Consider the following 17,848-nt stretch of genomic DNA (forward strand, 5'->3'; position numbering starts at 1 on the left):
TTTACCCTAGCTACACCTTAGTAACCATATCTACATATCTACATCTACAACAAACATTAACACGTAAAATCACTTTTTTACGCATTTTAATCGTATTTATTTTTGCACCGCGGAACGTTTCTCTCTGGATGAGTTTCAGACGGGCCTGTAGCACCGCATTATGTAATAACACCGCATTATGTAATAATGTAATAAATGTGCACGCCATTATGTAATAATTGCCGCATTCTGTAATAGTCTACCGCATTATGTAATACACTTCTTGAACGCAATATGTAATACATTTTGCCGCATTATGTAATAAGTTATTACATATTGCGGTTGTTACTACATAATGCGGTTGTTGCGTTTTTTTTTTTTTTGCCAAATGTAACAATTGGTGCATTATGTAATAACCAACCGAAATTTACATTTTCATTGATTAAAAACAGCTTGATAATGTGTATTTTACTCAAAATTAATGCTTACAAATAAGTATTAATTTAACGATGCAATTAAGTATTTAAGCAACTAAATGAAAAATAATTCAGCTGCAACATACAGCCTAACACACTGATCACACAAAGGAATTGCAGAATAATAAAGTGAATTTTAACAATGTTCTTTACCTACAGTAAAACAGGCCATGACTCACATTTCACACACATACAGTATAGCCAAACTATCAGTATATGGAGGGAATTGCCTATCAGAATTCCCTTTGATTTATGCTGTTCAGGCACTTAGCCTAAGCCAGTACTTGATATTGCTCCTCCTGCAAGGTACTGATTGGGACTCAGTACTGGCTAGGCTAGGCCTGCTAGTGGAAAGGCAATGTTTAAACGTAAGTTATTAGGGCCCGAGCACCGAGGTGCTGAAGCGGCTGCACCGTAGGTGCAAGGCCCTATTGTTTTTGCTCAGATTAAATTTCTTCCGGGCCACGTTTTGCCTTTTTTCACCAACTTGGCATGCTCTAAAACTCTTGAAATTTGGCAGCTATGTGTGGAATTGGTAACACTACTAAGTGACAGAGCTCTGGCCTAGGGTGTGGCTCAGGGACTCTATAGTGCCACCTAACGCGTTGTCTGTTGTGGTTGACACATACATTCACGAAAATTAACCAAATTTGGTGGGCTTGTGTGTTATTGCTATTGCTAGTCAGAGACAGAGCTCTGGCCATAGACCTAAAAGAAATGGACAAACAGACTCCGTTGTTCTCAATGGGATGGGGCTGAAACAAAAATCTGTTTACTTTCCATCGTACTGCGCAGACTCATACTCATTTTGTGACGTTAGCCATCCTGTACATTGCTGTAACTGATAGATGGGATTTTCAGAACAACTGTCAATCCATTATTAATGTTCGTTTTTAATATTATTATTTTGTTTACTTGCCTCTAGGTAATGCTTTACCCTATCAAACAGTAGGCTACCGTAGGCTACACGCTTTTTCACTGATCTTGCGAATGACTTTCCGTCATGGTTTTCGTGCAGGCTGGACTGAGCTTCTTATCCAAACATTACGGGGAATCTCTTGTCGAACGTTAGCTTCCCTCCAACCGACATGCTAACTATACTACTTTGCTGGAAACCAACGTTATATACGGGGAAGACGTGAATTAGTTTTGCCTTCAATACCCTATATACTGTAGAATACACAGAAGCTATAAGGGCGACACAGGGCACATGTTACATGAAGTTATGGGATCGCAAAAAAATCTGCAATCTATGGCCGTCCATGGGAGTTAGCAGAGTGTTGATAACCAGCTCAATTCGTGTCTCTACTTCCGGGAATATGCCTGCCCCCTTGGCTCTGGCCTAGGGTGTGGCTTAGGGACTCTATAGCGCCACCTAGCGCATTGTCTGTTGTGGTTGACACGAACATTCACGGAAATGAACCAAATTTGATGGGCATGTGTTTTGCTATAGCTATTCAGAGACAGAGCTCAGGCCGAGGGTGTGGCTTAGGGACTCTTTAGCGCCACCTAGTGTGTTACCTGTTGTGGTTGACATATACATTCACGAAAATGAATCAAATTTGGTGAGCTTGTGTGTTAATTCTGCCGCTAGTCAGAAACAGAGCTCTGGCCTAGGGTGTGGCTTAGCGACTCTATAGCGCCATCTAGCACATTGTCTATTATGGTTGACACATACATTCACGACAACTAGGTAGGCTTGTGTGTTATTGCTGCAGCTAGTCAGAGAGCTTTGGCCTAGGGTGTGGCTTAGGGACTCTATAGCGCCACCTAGCCTGTTGTCTGTTGTGGTTGACACATACATTGATGAAAATTAACCAAATTTGGTGGCCATGTGTGTTGCTCATGCACATGCCCACCAACAATTACGTATTGCTTTGTTAGATTCCGAAATGACCGGGCCTGCCATCGCCACTTGCAGCTATATTTATTATTATTAATTTTGTTTTGTTGTACTACAACAAACTAAGCAGGATTTAGACTGAGATACTGTGTCCTCAATGAACTTGAAAAGAAAACCTTTTATGTTAATGTGTAACATGTGTTAGCTTAGCTTATGGTTGGCTATGTCAACACCAGCTAACTTAGCCAATAATATAATATCTGTTAACAGAAAACAGAATGCATGGCACACCCATCTTGTGCACAGCCCATGTTTAATAATTTGGTGCTGTATGTCTTATCTTTGCTGCTGCTTGAGCAAAGACAGAGATTTACTTGACAATTTTATAAAGTGGTTAATCAGAAGCACTTACCTCCAAACTTGATCTCATGACTAATATGACTGCAAATATTAATTGAAAAGAACCCCTTGTGCATTTAAATGAGCACAACCAAAGTTAAAAGGTGGATTGTTACAATGTAAGCTGAGCAATAGTTGACATACTGTCCCCTTACTTATCATTTTTGAGTAAAATACACATTATCATGCTGTTTTTAATCAATGAAAATGTCAATTTTGGTTGGTTACTACATAATGCACCAATTGTTACATTTGGCAAAAAAAAAAAACACAACAACCGCATTATGTAGTAACAACCGCAATATGTAATAACTTATTTCATAATGCGGCAAAATGTATTACATATTGCGTTCAAGAAGTTTATTACAAAATGCGGCAATTATTACATAATGGCGTGCACATTTATTACATTATTACATAATGCGGTGTTATTACATAATGCGGTGCTACAGGGCCGATTATACTGGAGCACCAAGTAACACGCATGAGTTCGGTTCAGACAACAACAAACCACAGTGGCACAGTGAACATGAACAAAGAAGCTGATGTGACCGTGTTGGTTGGCCCCGTGGATGGGAAATGTTGTTACAAAAAACGAACGGATGGAAGCGTCGATAAGAGCATGGTTGTGTGCAAGCAATGCAACAAGGAATTCGCATATCACCGCAGAACATCGAGCCTTAATATTATAAGTATCACCTCAGTGCAAAACATATAGCAGCTAGCGTGGACAAAGTATTGTGATACTCCAGACACTTGAGGGAAACCTCCAAGCTTTATTTATTAAACAAATAGCAACCGAGTTGCTGTTACAGCCACAACTCACGATTATAACAGAGTAATTCACCGCATCTAATTCCATGTCCAACTTCACTCTCGGAACCGCAAACACACACACACGCACACACGTAAACTCCACCCCCCAGTTCCCCTTAAAGGGACACAACAATTTCATGAACTCAACTCAAGGTAAAAGGTGACACACAATTAATAGTCCGGGAGCCAAATGCCATAATTTAGGTGAACCTGGCTTTGTCGGTTAAAGGTTTTTTTTTTGCAGAATCTAGTAGACTAGGGGTACCTCTTTAAGATTTAAGAGGGTGCCCGGTGATATCTCTTGGGCAATTTCGTATATTAAGCCTTTCTTGTCCAATGTGTTGACTATAAGGCGGATATACTACAGGTGAATAGGGTAAAAAAATTAACAAGCAGATATCACTATGAAACTTCACCAGTTGATTACTTAGATCAATATGAAAAATAAATGTATTACAAGTTTTCTGAAATGTAATGTTTGAATATGCAAATTAGGTATGATGTAATTAAATATGCGCTGATTTGCATAAACGTAAAAAGATCAAATCTGAACATTGGACAAAGACAGTTTCAATTTTTTTCTTTTCATTTTGTTGACATAAGAGATGAAAAGTATTTTAGAGAGGGAATTATGGATATCTCATTTAGTTATTCAGTAAATCAGAAAATACTATACCAGCCTTTAAAAAAATCAATTTTCGCCATGTTTTTTGGAATAAAATGTCATGTAAATCAGGCTAAGAATCATATATCAACAAACCCATCTGCAAAATCCTTCTAAACATGGTTAGGTATAAGACTGAAAAGTTTGGTGTATGTAGATGCTTGTGAAGTGGAGATTTTGTTCTCCGAGTGAGAGAGGAAATTCATCCATATCCGCCTTATATTCAACACATTGGAGAAGAAAGGCTTAATATACAAAATTGCCCAAGGAATATCACCGGGCACCCTCTTAAATCTTAAAGAGGTACACCTACTCTACTAGATTCAGCAAAAAAAAAAACTTTAACCAACAAAACCAGGTCTGACCTGGGTTGGTTGCAACCTGACCCCATGGCTTAGTGACTGGTCTGGTCTGCCAAAAGCTCACGAGAACCTTAAAGGAACACTTCACTTTTGTCGGTTAAAGTTTTTTTTGTTGCTGAATCTAGTAGAGTAGGTGTACCTCTTTAAGATTTAAGAGGGTGCCCGGTGATATCCCTTGGGCAATGTTGTATATTAAGCCTTTCTTGTCCAATGTGTTGAATATAAGGCGGATATGGATGAGTTTCCTCTCTCACTCGGAGAACAAAATCTCCACTTCACAAGCATCTACATACACCAAACTTTTCAGTCTTATACCTAACCATGTTTAGAAGGTTTTTGCAGAGGGATTTGTTGATATATTATTCTTAGCCTGATTTACATGACATTTTATTCCAAAAAACATGGCGAAAATTGATTTTTTAAAGGCTGGTATAGTATTTTCTGATTTACTGAATAACTAAATGAGATATCCATAATTCCCTCTCTAAAATACTTTTCATCTCTTATGTCAACAAAATGAAAAGAAAAAAATTGAAACTGGCTTTATCCAATGTTCAGATTTGATCTTTTTACGTTTATGAAATCAGCGCATATTTAATTACATCATACCTAATTTGCATATTCAAACATTACATTTCAGAAAACTTGTAATACATTTATTTTTCATATTGATCTAAGTAATCAACTGGTGAAGTTTCATAGTGATATCTGCTTGTTAATTTTTTTACCCTATTCACCTGTAGTATATCCGCCTTAGTCAACACATTGGACAAGAAAGGCTTAATATACGAAATTGCCCAAGGGATATCACCGGGCACCCTCTTAAATCTTAAAGAGGTACCCCTAGTCTACTAGATTCTGCAAAAAAAAAAACTTTAACCGACAAAGCCAGGTCTGACCCCATGGCTCCCTGACTATAACAGGATATCACAGTATTATAGTTTACAGAAGGTCTACCTATCTATAGGCTACCTGAATTTCTGAAAATGTACTATATTTCTAAATATGGTATTGCTACACTTGATGGCAAAAATTGCACTGGTCTGTTGGACTTGAACAAAATGAACAATATTTTTGTTGCTTAAGCTTAGGCCTATGTATTCAGTCATTATCCAATGCTATACTAAAAATCCATGTGAAAAAAAATACGATTAAAATGTGATTAATTTCGATTGATTAATTAATTACAAAGGCTCTAATTAATTAGATCGACTCCCAGCCCTAATTTTCATGCACTGGTAATTCTTTGGAATTGCATTTCTAGTTTTTTTTTTTTTAATTATTATTCTTGAACAGTGAAGGCAGGTATGATTTTATCCATTCTGTTATCCATACTAGTACTAATTCCACATATCCACAATAATTGCTATTAATTTGTTATTTTTGATTAACGTAGCATGTGTGGCAATTTAATCATTCTCCAACTGAACTAACTGATTTTCACCGTGTTCTAAAATGCATTCACTTCAAATGTGTCATGTGGCATTTTGTTTTGCAAACAAACAAAAAAAGATCTGTGGACTCTCCGATCTTCAAGCCAAAGTTCCACCTTTTTCTCTCACAGGTCTACAATCTCAGTGTCCAAAGATAAGACTTGATTGCTACTTACAGACACAGATACTGCAAGTCACAAGAATTCACAAGATTTTTTTGTATTGTTGGTGTTGTCGTCTAATCCCTGAACTATTTTTACAGTTCTGTAGACATCTCTCCCGACCATGGAGCATATTCCAGCTGGGGATTCGAAACCAGTCTTCACTGTCTGCTGTTGAGCTATCTGCTGAAAATGAGGCTAAGCCTGGGGTCATGTGTCCTCCACTGCAGACCTACTCTGAGGAAGAGAGTATGATGAAAGAAGCAGGTAAATCTAATGCATCCAGATTTTTTGAAAGTGCATCAAATGCATGCTTTAAAATAGCGTCTGTTTGGATTGATTGGAACACACTGGAATAAGTGACACTGCATTTGTTGGGAATTACGCATTTTTGCCTTAATCCCTAACTTTTTACATGCAAGAATATTATTGCTTGCTTGTAATATAATGACTGCTATTCAAACTCCAAACTGACTAGGCGTACCTAACTTCTTCCCAAAATAATAACATACTGCCTACTGCCATAGTAAAAAAATAAAATTTCCTCCAATATAATAATTATTACATTTAGAAGGAAAAGGACACATTTCCATATTCAGGCACTCAGTAGGATTGTGTGTGTTAAAATTAAAAACTTAAAAGCCTTTATTTATTGCTAAAGTATTAGCTTACATCAACACATCCACAACCATAGGCTCGCCTGCCTTCATCTATAGTGTTCCCTAGTATAAGAAACCTAGCGGTGATGTTTGTTAAGTCCCTATCATTTGACAGTGACATTAAATCATTAACTTAACCCTGTTTCTTCACACCCATGTCACCCCGTCCTTTACTCTCTTCAGTGGCTTCTCGTGGCCTATAGGATTCAATTCAAAATACTCACTTTAGCATATAGAGCCCTTCATGGTCCGTCACCTGCATATCTCACTTATCTCATTCACTCTCACTCTGCTCCCCTCTCCCTCTGATCTAACAACCTTAACCTGCTTGCAATACCCCGCAGCCGCCTTAAAGGAGCACTCCACCGTTTTTTCATATTAAACTGTGTTATTCGCTTCACAAGGATGAGTTGATACATGCATACATCTAGCATCTCAGTGCGTACACTCAATCTTCCTGGCGCGTGGCATTCATTAGGATCCAAACAGAGATAGAAGTGACCAAACACCTCCACGTTTTTTCCTATTTGAATAAAGGTACAGAAGAAGTTACACAACCAAGTATGATGACACAAAATAAAACCTGACTCTTTTCGTAGCAGGTAAAAAGGATAATAGAGCACTTCGACTCAGCAAAGTAATATCATCACTCCTGAAAAATCTTCTCCCCCTCCCCTCTCACTTCCGTCAATAGAACCAACAAGATGATTTTTCAGTAGGGATCACCGGCTTTTTCAGTCTCGATACCGATACCGATGCCTGGGCTCTGCGTATCGGCTGATACCGATCCCCGATACCGATCCAATACCATTGTTGAATTAATAAACTGTATACCTCACCATGTGGAAAAGACTAAAGGCATCAGGCTTGACCAAACATTCTTTCCCTAACTAAACATTACTTTCCTAAGAAAAAAATCTAACAAAATAACACTTATATAAAGGTAATGTATTATTATTAGTAGTATTGTTGTTGTTATTTGTATTATTATTATTGTTATCATCATCATTATTGATTATATTACTAGTATTGAAAATAAACAGTTGTATACCAGCAGCAACTTGGAACAGCATTCAAATTCAAGTTCACAGTTGTGACGCCCACCTAGGTTAAAACCATGACCCCTATGGGTCTAGTGAAGTCAGTGCACGGGCGGCACTAGGCCTGGGTGTCATGGGCGCCCTAAGTGCCTTATTGGTATCACCTGTACTTAGGGGTTGGGCTATAAAAGGTTCTCTCTCTCTCTTTCATTTGGGCACTCTTTCCTTTCACATAGGCACTATATGGCTTACTTCTTTTACACACTCTAATTTCCTTGATAACTCACTCTTCTTATCTTAATGATAATTTTCCCTTTACAGCTAACATTCTTATACTGATCTACTAGACACTCATCACATCCATACATGTACGACATTGCATCAACATACCCTAGACACGTATAATTTACTTAGTTTGATTATACTTCTCAATAAATTTGATATTCTTTACTACTGTTTCTTGCCTCCTTATTATGTTATGGTGTAAACGAGCCTACGCCGTAACACAGTTATTACTAAATAATAAATCTAACTAGCTGACATAAAACTCAACAAATACATAATGTTCTCCCACCAAAACAATTTTGTAGATAAAAATCCCATATTAGTGACATACATTAAAACACCCCTGCCAGACTTCCGGGAAGACGTGACACCAGCATGGCTGCATAGTTTTAGGCTCCGCTCGGCTTGACCTTCCTTCCCCTGTATTACTGCTAAATATGCTTTGAAATCCCTTAAATAGTAACATTTCTATCTCCTAAACATTAACGTGATATAAATCATGGCAAACAAAAAAATAACCCTACTCGCACAGCAAAGCAACCGAAAAAGTCCACGACGCCTGAAAGCAAGATGGATGAAGAGACCGCTACCTCTGACGACACTAAGGCAGAGCTTGCCAGCATTAAAAATCTCTTGAAAGGTATAGCGTCCGATGTGACCAGTATGAAAACAGGCATGGAAAAGCTGCAAACTACTGTTGAATTGCTGGGGTCAAGGATGTCGGAGGCGGAAACCAGAATTTCAGACCTGGAAGATGCTAACAACAGCCAAGGGGCTTGCATAGACTCTGCTTTATCAAACCTAAAAGCACTTCAGGATAAAGTCACATACTTAGAAGACTATAGTAGACGGAACAATGTGCGTGTGATAGGCATTCCTGAAAAAGCAGAGGGTAAGGACCTGAGAGGTTTTGTGCTTGATATACTAGCGGAACAGTTGGAGTTGGATGTGAATGTTGGATTTGAAATTGAGCGAGTGCACCGCGTTGGGCAGAGTGCAGACAAGGGACGCAGTCGCCACGTTCTGATCCGCTTCTTGAGATTCAGTGCGAGAGAAGCGGTTCTGCTCGCGGAAAAGAGGCAGTCGCATGGGAGGTCAAGAAGCTCTCCTTCTTCCAGGATCTTTCCCAAGAGGTGCTACAACAGCATCAAAAATTTGATGGTGTGAAGAAGCAACTCAGAGGTCATGGGATCCTCTACTCCATGCAGTACCCAGCGACACTGAAGTTTTCTGTAAACAACAAGTGGCACTCCTTCACTTCACCAAATGCGGTAGCTGTCTTCCTTACATCACAAGACTTCACGCAGGGTGATGAGTAGTCTCATTATGGTCAGTAATAATTTCTCTTTCAATGTCTGGGACTATTTACATATTTTCTTTAAGTGACATTTCCCCAGATATGCATATTGTACGTATGTACTTGGAATAGTAGCCCATCATGCTAGTGCTTTTACTTAGACAACACATAGGCTACCGTTGGGTTGCATAGTGAAGTGGCATGGGGTAATTTATTTAATTCTATTTTTTATATAAATATTTTATTTTTTACTTACTTATTTTTTATTATCACTTTTTATTTCTTAAGGATGATTATTGGTATCATCATTTTCATTGCATTGTTTGGTTGACTTGCCTATTTGAAAGGTACTTCAGATGGTTGTCAAGTTATTGGTTGGGATAAAAACTTCTAATGGGGAGTGGGCTAGGGGTGGGAGGAGCCGGGACAGGCCTGGTGACACTTTCATGCGGATGCACTATAACACGTTTAGTAGAGCAGAAGAGCCTAATGTTCGTTGTGGGCTCTTGGCAGTTTTGTATTTGTGTACAATGTTTTTTCGTTCTGTGTTTTGCTTTGTTCAAGTTTCCTTTTTCCACAAGGGAGTAGACTAACAGGACAAGAAGGTATTATGTTTTTTAAAACAATTGTGGCTAGCACTTATTTGACTATACCTACAGTAGTTATATTTTATGGGTGAATTGTTTAAACTAATATCATTGAATGTTAAAGGTGCAAACTCAGCTATAAAAAGGAGGAAGATTCTGTGGTATCTCAAGCAGAAGAATCCAGATCTAGCTTTCTTGCAAGAGACCCACCTAAAGGAGAATGATTCATTATTATTGCAAAGGGACTGGGTTGGCAAAGTCATTTATAGTGCAGGTACCTCCAGTCAGAGGGGAGTAGCCATCTTGATCCGGACAAACTTACATTAAACATTAAACATTAAAATACTCAGACAACAAGCAGATGATGAAGGCAGGTGGATAGCAATAGAGGTTGAACTGTATGGCATTAAGTAGACGCTTATGAATGTATATGCACCAACAATGGAAAAGCCAGGGTTTTTTGTAGGGGTGAGCAATGTTATAACAGGGTTTAGAAATCCATATATAATCTTGGGTGGGGATTTTAACAACGTGAGGGAGCCCACAATGGATAAAACATATGCAGGGGGTATAACATGACCTTCACAGGCTCGGAAAGAAATTGACACATTGGTGGAAGAGCTGGATTTGGTGGATATGTGGACATGGGCGGCGCCAGGATAATTTTGTTGGTGTAGCTAAGCTGTTGCTGTGATACAGACAGGTGTTGCTGCCACCCCCCCCCCCCCCCCCCCCCCCCCCCCCCCCCGAAAAATAGGAAAGAAAAAAAACGTGGCTAACAAATGGCTTAGAAATCATCATGAGAAGGTAGCCCAGACCTATACAACAATTAACTTCATCCGCCTTCGTTTATGACACCCAGTCCTGACCCCAGTGCACCCAACACAACAGCAGCGGCAGCACAGATAACGAGATAACGTCACGTCACTTAGCAAATTTTAACATCTGGCCAGACTGAGCTACACACATGCACACACACACGACCACGCAACGGCTATTGCAAATGCAAAATTCTACAAAATACTAGGGGAAGCTTCTTTAATGAACTATATGGATGGGGGAAGCCGAAGCAGACTTATATTTGGACTGTAACTACACCGTTAATATAACCATAACAGTAAAGATAGCGGAGACCGATTCCCACACGTCTGCAACTCTTTATTGAAACACTCAGTCTACTGACACAGATAACATCCAGTAATACCGCAACCTAACCACCACTAGATGGCACTGTTTACCTATAATTAACAGAAGGTTTTAGCTAAGCAGTTAGTATCAATATACTACACTCCTTCCCCTTAAACTAAGAAGTTCCCACTAATAATAACTCATATATGTTTAAACTAAAACATTTGCTCTGCAAATTTCTTTTCTGAAATTTTAACTAAATCATTACTGGCAACACAATCCATTAAAACCAGTTTCCTCTTTTACATTTCAGTCTCAGGAACTCTTTTTCACATTTTTTTTTTTTTGAACAGGAACTCTTTTGTTTTCAGAAACAATGTTTCTCAGGAAATGACTGATCACAAGGTCAGTCATTTAGGAGGCGCCCTCTCTCTCAGAGGGTACCTGCCCCCAAACACCTCAGGGGAAATGGCTGCTCGGTTGGCAGGTGTCACTGCCTTGTCACCGGCCACTGAGGCTGGTAAAGGTGTTGCAAGCGTCTCCTTAGCCTGCATCCTTGGCAATGGTGTAGCTTCAGGTGAGTACGGGCTACCACCTACTGCTCCAGGTGTGCCTTTCCCCCCCAAGTCCGCATGAACCACTGCAGGGTAGTCGTTGGTGACGTCAAGCTGCTCATCCTGGAACTCCAATGTATCCGGACTGGACGGCCGGTTGTACAGCAGATGGTCGATGTGAACTGAGCGTCGGTTCACTCCGTTCCACACCAGGTAAGTGACTGGTCCGAGTCTCTTTTCCACCGTTCCTTTCGTCCACCTCTCCTTTCCTCCGCGGAAGTTTCGGATCAGAACTGAGTCCCCCTCAGACAGATGTCTCAGCTTGGAGGCGGTTTGATCATGGTATTCTTTCTGTTTTTGTTGTTTGCCTTCCACCACTCGAGCGAGATCTGGTTTCAGTAGGCTGAACCTGGTCCTAATCTGACGTTTGAGGAACAGTTCAGCTGGTGGACAACCTGTAACACTGTGTGGTGTACTCCTGTAGGCCATCAGAAAGTTTGCTAGCCTGTGTTGAATTGTTATAGTGACATTTTGTTTCTTCTCATCGAGCACTTGTTTCAGCAGTGACGCTTTCACTGTCTGGACTGCTCGCTCCGCGGCTCCATTAGAAGCGGGATGGTAGGCTGGTACCAAGGTCTGCTTAATACCGTTGCTTTGCAGGAATGTCTTGTACTCCTGCGAGGTAAATTGAGGACCATTGTCGGAAACAACCTCCTCGGGGAGACCATAAGATGAAAAGATGTTCCGCAACACCTCAAACTCGAATTCCCCACAGAATGCATCCCTGTTCTACCGACAGTTCATTCTTTCGGGTGAAGTACGGTTTCAGTGCATCATCCTTGATATAACTCGGCCATCCGGACCGAGTCAGCTCCAGTACCTTACATAGGACTGGGTCCTTTAGAGTGCTCTGTGCAATCTCTGTAGCCTGCACGGGAAGCTCATCTACTAATGAGAAATAGAAGATACTGCTCTCCTCCGCTGTATTATCCTTTTCCTTTCCCGGCAGTCTAGATAATGCATCTGCGTTTGCATTTTCCGCTGACGTTCTGTACTCTATACTGTAGTCATAAGCCATCAGTCTTAGCGCCCATCGCTGCATACGCAAAGCGGCTAGTGTGGGGATTTCAGACTTGGGCCCTAAGATGGCAAGGAGGGGCTTGTGGTCAGTTATTAAACTGAACTTGCGGCCATACAGGTATTTATGAAATTTGGTCACGCCAAATATTATGGCCAAAGCCTCCTTCTCTATCTGACTATATTTACTTTCTGCTTCTGTCAGTGTGCGCGACGCAAAAGCAATCGGTTTCTCATCCCCATTTTCCATTATGTGCGACATAACCGCACCTATCCCATAAGGGGATGCATCACTAGCTAATCTCAGGGGTTTGTTGGTGTCATAGTGAACCACTACTGAGCTCTTCACTAGTTGTTCTTTTGCGCTCTTGAATGCTGCTGCACACTCTGGTGTCCATTTCCAGTCAACTTCTTTCTTTAGAAGCTGGTGTACCGGCTGCAGTACAGTTGACAGGTCTTTCATGAAACGGCCATAATAGTTTAATAGTCCTAGGAATGACCGTAGCTCGGTAACGTTTGTGGGCTGGGGTGCATTACTTATGGCGGGAACCTTTGTCTCGGTGGGATGAAGTCCCTCTCTATCTATCAGATGCCCTAAATACTCCACTTTCTCCTGCATGAAAGAACATTTTGCCCTTTTCACTCTCACCCCATAGCTCTCCAGCCGGCTCAGTACCTCCTCCAGGTTCCTCAAATGCTCCTCTCTTGTTTTGCCCGTGACCAATATGTCATCCAGGAAGCAGGTCACATGCTCCAAGCCTTGCAGGATCTGGTCCATCACATTCTGGAACATAGAAGGCGCACTGGACACCCCATATGAAAGTCTATGATAGACATACAGTCCTTTATGAGTATTTATGGTTAAATACTTCTCTGAGTCCTTCTCTAACTCAAGCTGTTGGTAGGCATGTGACAGGTCCAATTTGCTGAAGAGAGTGCTCCCGGCCAGTGTGGCAAACAGATCTTCAGCGTTCGGTAGTGGATAGTTCTCCACCTCCACGCTCTGATTTACTGTGACTTTATAGTCTCCACAGATACGAATTGACTTGTCTGTTTTGGGTACAACTACTATCGGGGCGGCCCACTGACTATGTTCAATCTTTGAGATAATACCTGCTTTCTCTAACCTGTCTAACTCTTTCTCGACTGCGTCTTTTAGTGCATATGGCACTGGTCTTGCCTTCCTGAAGACCGGTTTGGTATCAGGCTTTACTGTGATACTGGCCTTAAACTCACGAATAGTGCCAGGCTCCTCAGAAAACACTGATTTGTGTTTCTGCAACACTGTCTCTACATCTGCGTTATTTCTACCCCCTGCTGGCATAACTGAAAATATGCTTGCCCAATCTAGTTTGAAATTTGCAAGCCAGTTACGGCCAAGGAGGGCTGGTCTGTCACCTTTCACTATCACTAGCGGTAAATCGCCACTCTGGTTTCCATATTTCGCATTGACAGTCACTTGTCCCAACAAGGGAATGTTCTCACCAGAAAAGGTCGACAGCCGCACTTTGCTTTCTTTCAGTGGCAGATGAGAGAGACGTTTCTTATATACTATCTCAGAAACAAGTGTTACAGCAGCTCCTGTGTCAAGCTGCATATCTACCAGGGCTCCTTCTAACTTTACATTTACCCTAATGTCCTTTTTTCCATTACCAACTGTATTTGTGGGGTACACTGTATTCATGGGATACGATCCAAACAGTTCATCCTCACTCTCATTTCCTGCTGTGTCATTTTGACTGCTGCTTTCAGTCACATACTGTGTATGTCCCTGCCTATTTGTTTTACACATCCTTGCTATGTGTCCTACCTTTGAACACTTGTGGCATGTCTCAGTTTTAAACCTACATACTTGCGCAGCATGATTGCTACCTCCACATCGGTAACAGGGCTGGTGCGTGTCTGTTCTCTGTGGTCTGGAACTGTCACTTGTGGCTTTACTTTTCCACTCGCTGGAGGCTGGTTTGCTTTTCCACGCACCCTTGCTTGCTCTCCTACGGTCTATCATGTTCACTGTGGCAGGTCCTTTCATTTTGCTGGAAAACTCCATCGTATTCTTTGATGCCATTTCCATCGATAAAGACAATTCACATGCTTTTGCAAAAGTCAGATTTTGTTCCGCAAGCAACTTCCTCTGAATAGCCTCCACCCTCAAACCACTAACAAATTTGTCCCTCAGTGCTTCGTCTAAATGAGGACCAAATTCACAATGTGTGGACAGGTGTTTCAATGCCACGACATAATCTGACACGGACTCATTTTCTTGCTGGTTCCGTTTTTGAAATTTAAACCTTTCGGCTATAACTAATGGCTTGGGCTTATAATGGGACGTTAGTTTCCCGCTCAGCACTTCATATGAGAGGGTACTTGGCTTATCTGGTATGCAGAGATTTTTTAACAGTCCATAAGCTTCTGCGCCTATTATAGACAGAAAAACGTTGGCCTTTTTACCTTCCTCCACTTCATTGACGACCATCCATTGCTCAAACCTCTCGAGGTATGACTCGAAGTCTTCTTGACCTTCTTTGTACTCGCCAATGTTTCCGATGAAAAATGCCATGCTGCACGTTAACTACACGCTAACGTTACACAGTCCAGGTTAGCTTGGTTCGTCTTGCTAGCAGCTAGTTATCTTGTTCACGTTACCTTCGTGTAAAATTTTAATTCACTAGCTCTGCAACTGGAATTCCCTTCTCGTTAAAAAGAGATCCCATCCTCGTCGCCACTGTAATATATTTGGACTGTAACTACACCGTTAATATAACCATAACAGTAAAGATAGCGGAGACCGATTCCCACACGTCTGCAACTCTTTATTGAAACACTCAGTCTACTGACACAGATAACATCCGGTAATACCGCAACCTAACCACCACTAGATGGCACTGGTTACCTATAATTAACAGAAGGTTTTAGCTAAGCAGTTAGTATCAATATACTACAATGTCTTTGACCATGTTGATGGCTGCTGACTCCAAAGTTCGTCTCTGATATAAATGCCTACTGTAGGCTACCCGATGTGCTCCAGTAGGCTGAGATAAAGTAGGCTAAAAGCAAAATCTAATGTCTTACCGTGGACAGATCTTCCCGAATCCTGTCGAGTTCGAGAATGCAATAGCCTGTTACATTGTGTCCTTCGCGTCGTTTTTTTAATCCAGACAAATAGCCTACACTTGTTGCTTTGTAGGCATATTAGTGCATATCGGCGACCAGGAGCATCACTAGTGCAAAAGCAGGTGTTTTTTTTTCTTTTACGGGGTAGGCTACAGGGGTTTCTACCCCGGGAAACTTTGAAAACTGTGCTGTTTGCAGTTTCAACATAGAGAATATGAAGGCCATTCGTTGGGGTCCTCCATCATATTTTCATAACAAATAAAGCTAAAAAACCCCATGATGAATGAATGAGGTGCCACTCGCTAACTGTAAATGGATTAATCCAACACAACTCCTCGTCCAATTTTCAGTTTGCATGAAAATCGGTATGTTAGCGAGGCACAGAGGTTGGCTAGCTAACAGAGTTGATGGAAGTACTAGGGGTGGGGGAGATGATGTCTCACTCTCAACCTCTTCTTGCACTGGCTGCCCCTTCTTGTATCCATATCAATTAACCAGGCTACGCTGAAGCTGTAGACGGGTTCCTATAATATCAGTCCGAGAGAAGGGGGAAGAATAGAACACTGCTGTCGAATTTGCAACAAATTATTCCGACTCCTTAGTTAGTAACACTATTGCAGTTGTGGCTGCTGGCCGTGGAACCTTTTTGGAACCTCATAAAAACTCTGGGCGATTTTCATATTTTGTTTTAAGGCACAGAGGTCCGGGGCTATCTCCAAGACATCCGCGACATTCACCCGCATTAAAAAACTCGAGCCAACTTGATGTTGCTTTGGTGTTGCTTATCAAAATCTTGGTGTTGCTTTAGCTATAGCAAGCAACACCCTGGCACCGCCCATGTATGTGGAGATTTTTTCATCTCTCAGATAAACTGTTTACTTTTTATTCCCACCCACATAATTCTTACTCGAGAATAGATTACTTTCTAATTTCAAAATCATTGATCTCTGCTACAACACAAACAACAATAGGCACAATTTTGATATCAGACCATGCTCCAGTGGGGATGGCATTACACGTAGGCCAATCAAATAAAAAACGTCCCAGTAGGTGGAGATTTAATACATCTATGCTCAAAGATGAACACTTAGTACGATCTATTGAAGGGGAGATAATGTATTACTGGCGGACCAATGAAGGCACAGTATCAGACCCAGCTGTGGAGTGGGATGCATTTAAGGCTGTCATTAGAGGCCGGCTTATTCAAACTTGCTAATTTCTAAAAAGGACAGCGGTCGAGCGCTTTCAGGAACTGGAAGGAGACATTAAAAAAAATGGAAAATAGGCACGCAATATACTCTGACCACTCTTCACTTCACGAACTGAGTAAGTTAAAGCTGGAATATAATTCTATATTACAGAAAAAAGTTGAATATTCATTATTCAAAAGTAAACAAAAGTATTAGGTACAGGGGAAAGGACAGGGCGGTTTCTTGCACAGAGAGCAAAGCAGCAATATACACAATCACTTATAACAGGAATACAGAATGACAGGGGGAACTGAAAACAGATGATATTGACATCAACAACTTATTTGTCACATTCTATCAAAGTCTTTATAAATCAGACAACCCTGCCTCTCAAGGTATTAGCACTTTTCTATCTACTGTGAAGTGTCCAACATTATCACAGGATGAACAAGAACAAATTGGAGCTGACATTACACTAGAGGAAATTAAAGAGGCTATTCAGAAATTGCAGAGCGGGAAATCTCCTGGGGAAGATGGCCTTCCGGCTGAATTTTATAAGGCCTTTTCAGATCTTCTGGCCCCAAGACTACTGAAAGTTTACAATAATGCCTTATTGAGAGGGTGTCTTCCAGATAGTATCACTAATTGGGTCAGGTTACTATATCACAATCCCAAATCCCAAATGGCAGACAGTCTACTGCATTTCAGCTTCATAGAGGGACACGACAGGGGTGCCCCTTATCTCTCCTGCTGTTTGCCCTGGCCCTGGAACCGCTGGCTATTG

General features: G+C 41.0%; 1 protein-coding gene across 1 annotated transcript in view; it reads left to right on the plus strand.

The window, feature by feature from the left end:
- acadsb (acyl-CoA dehydrogenase short/branched chain) overlaps positions 1-17,848 on the plus strand; it is a 71,220-nt gene that overhangs the window by 6,305 nt on the left and 47,067 nt on the right. The window contains exon 2 of the mRNA XM_062526099.1: positions 6,235-6,400. Within this exon, the coding sequence (XP_062382083.1) occupies positions 6,235-6,400 (166 nt within the window). The remainder of the gene's footprint in view (positions 1-6,234; positions 6,401-17,848) is intronic.

The sequence above is a fragment of the Sardina pilchardus genome, chromosome 22, assembly GCF_963854185.1.
Source record: "Sardina pilchardus chromosome 22, fSarPil1.1, whole genome shotgun sequence".
NCBI classification, from domain to species: Eukaryota; Metazoa; Chordata; class Actinopteri; order Clupeiformes; family Clupeidae; genus Sardina; species Sardina pilchardus.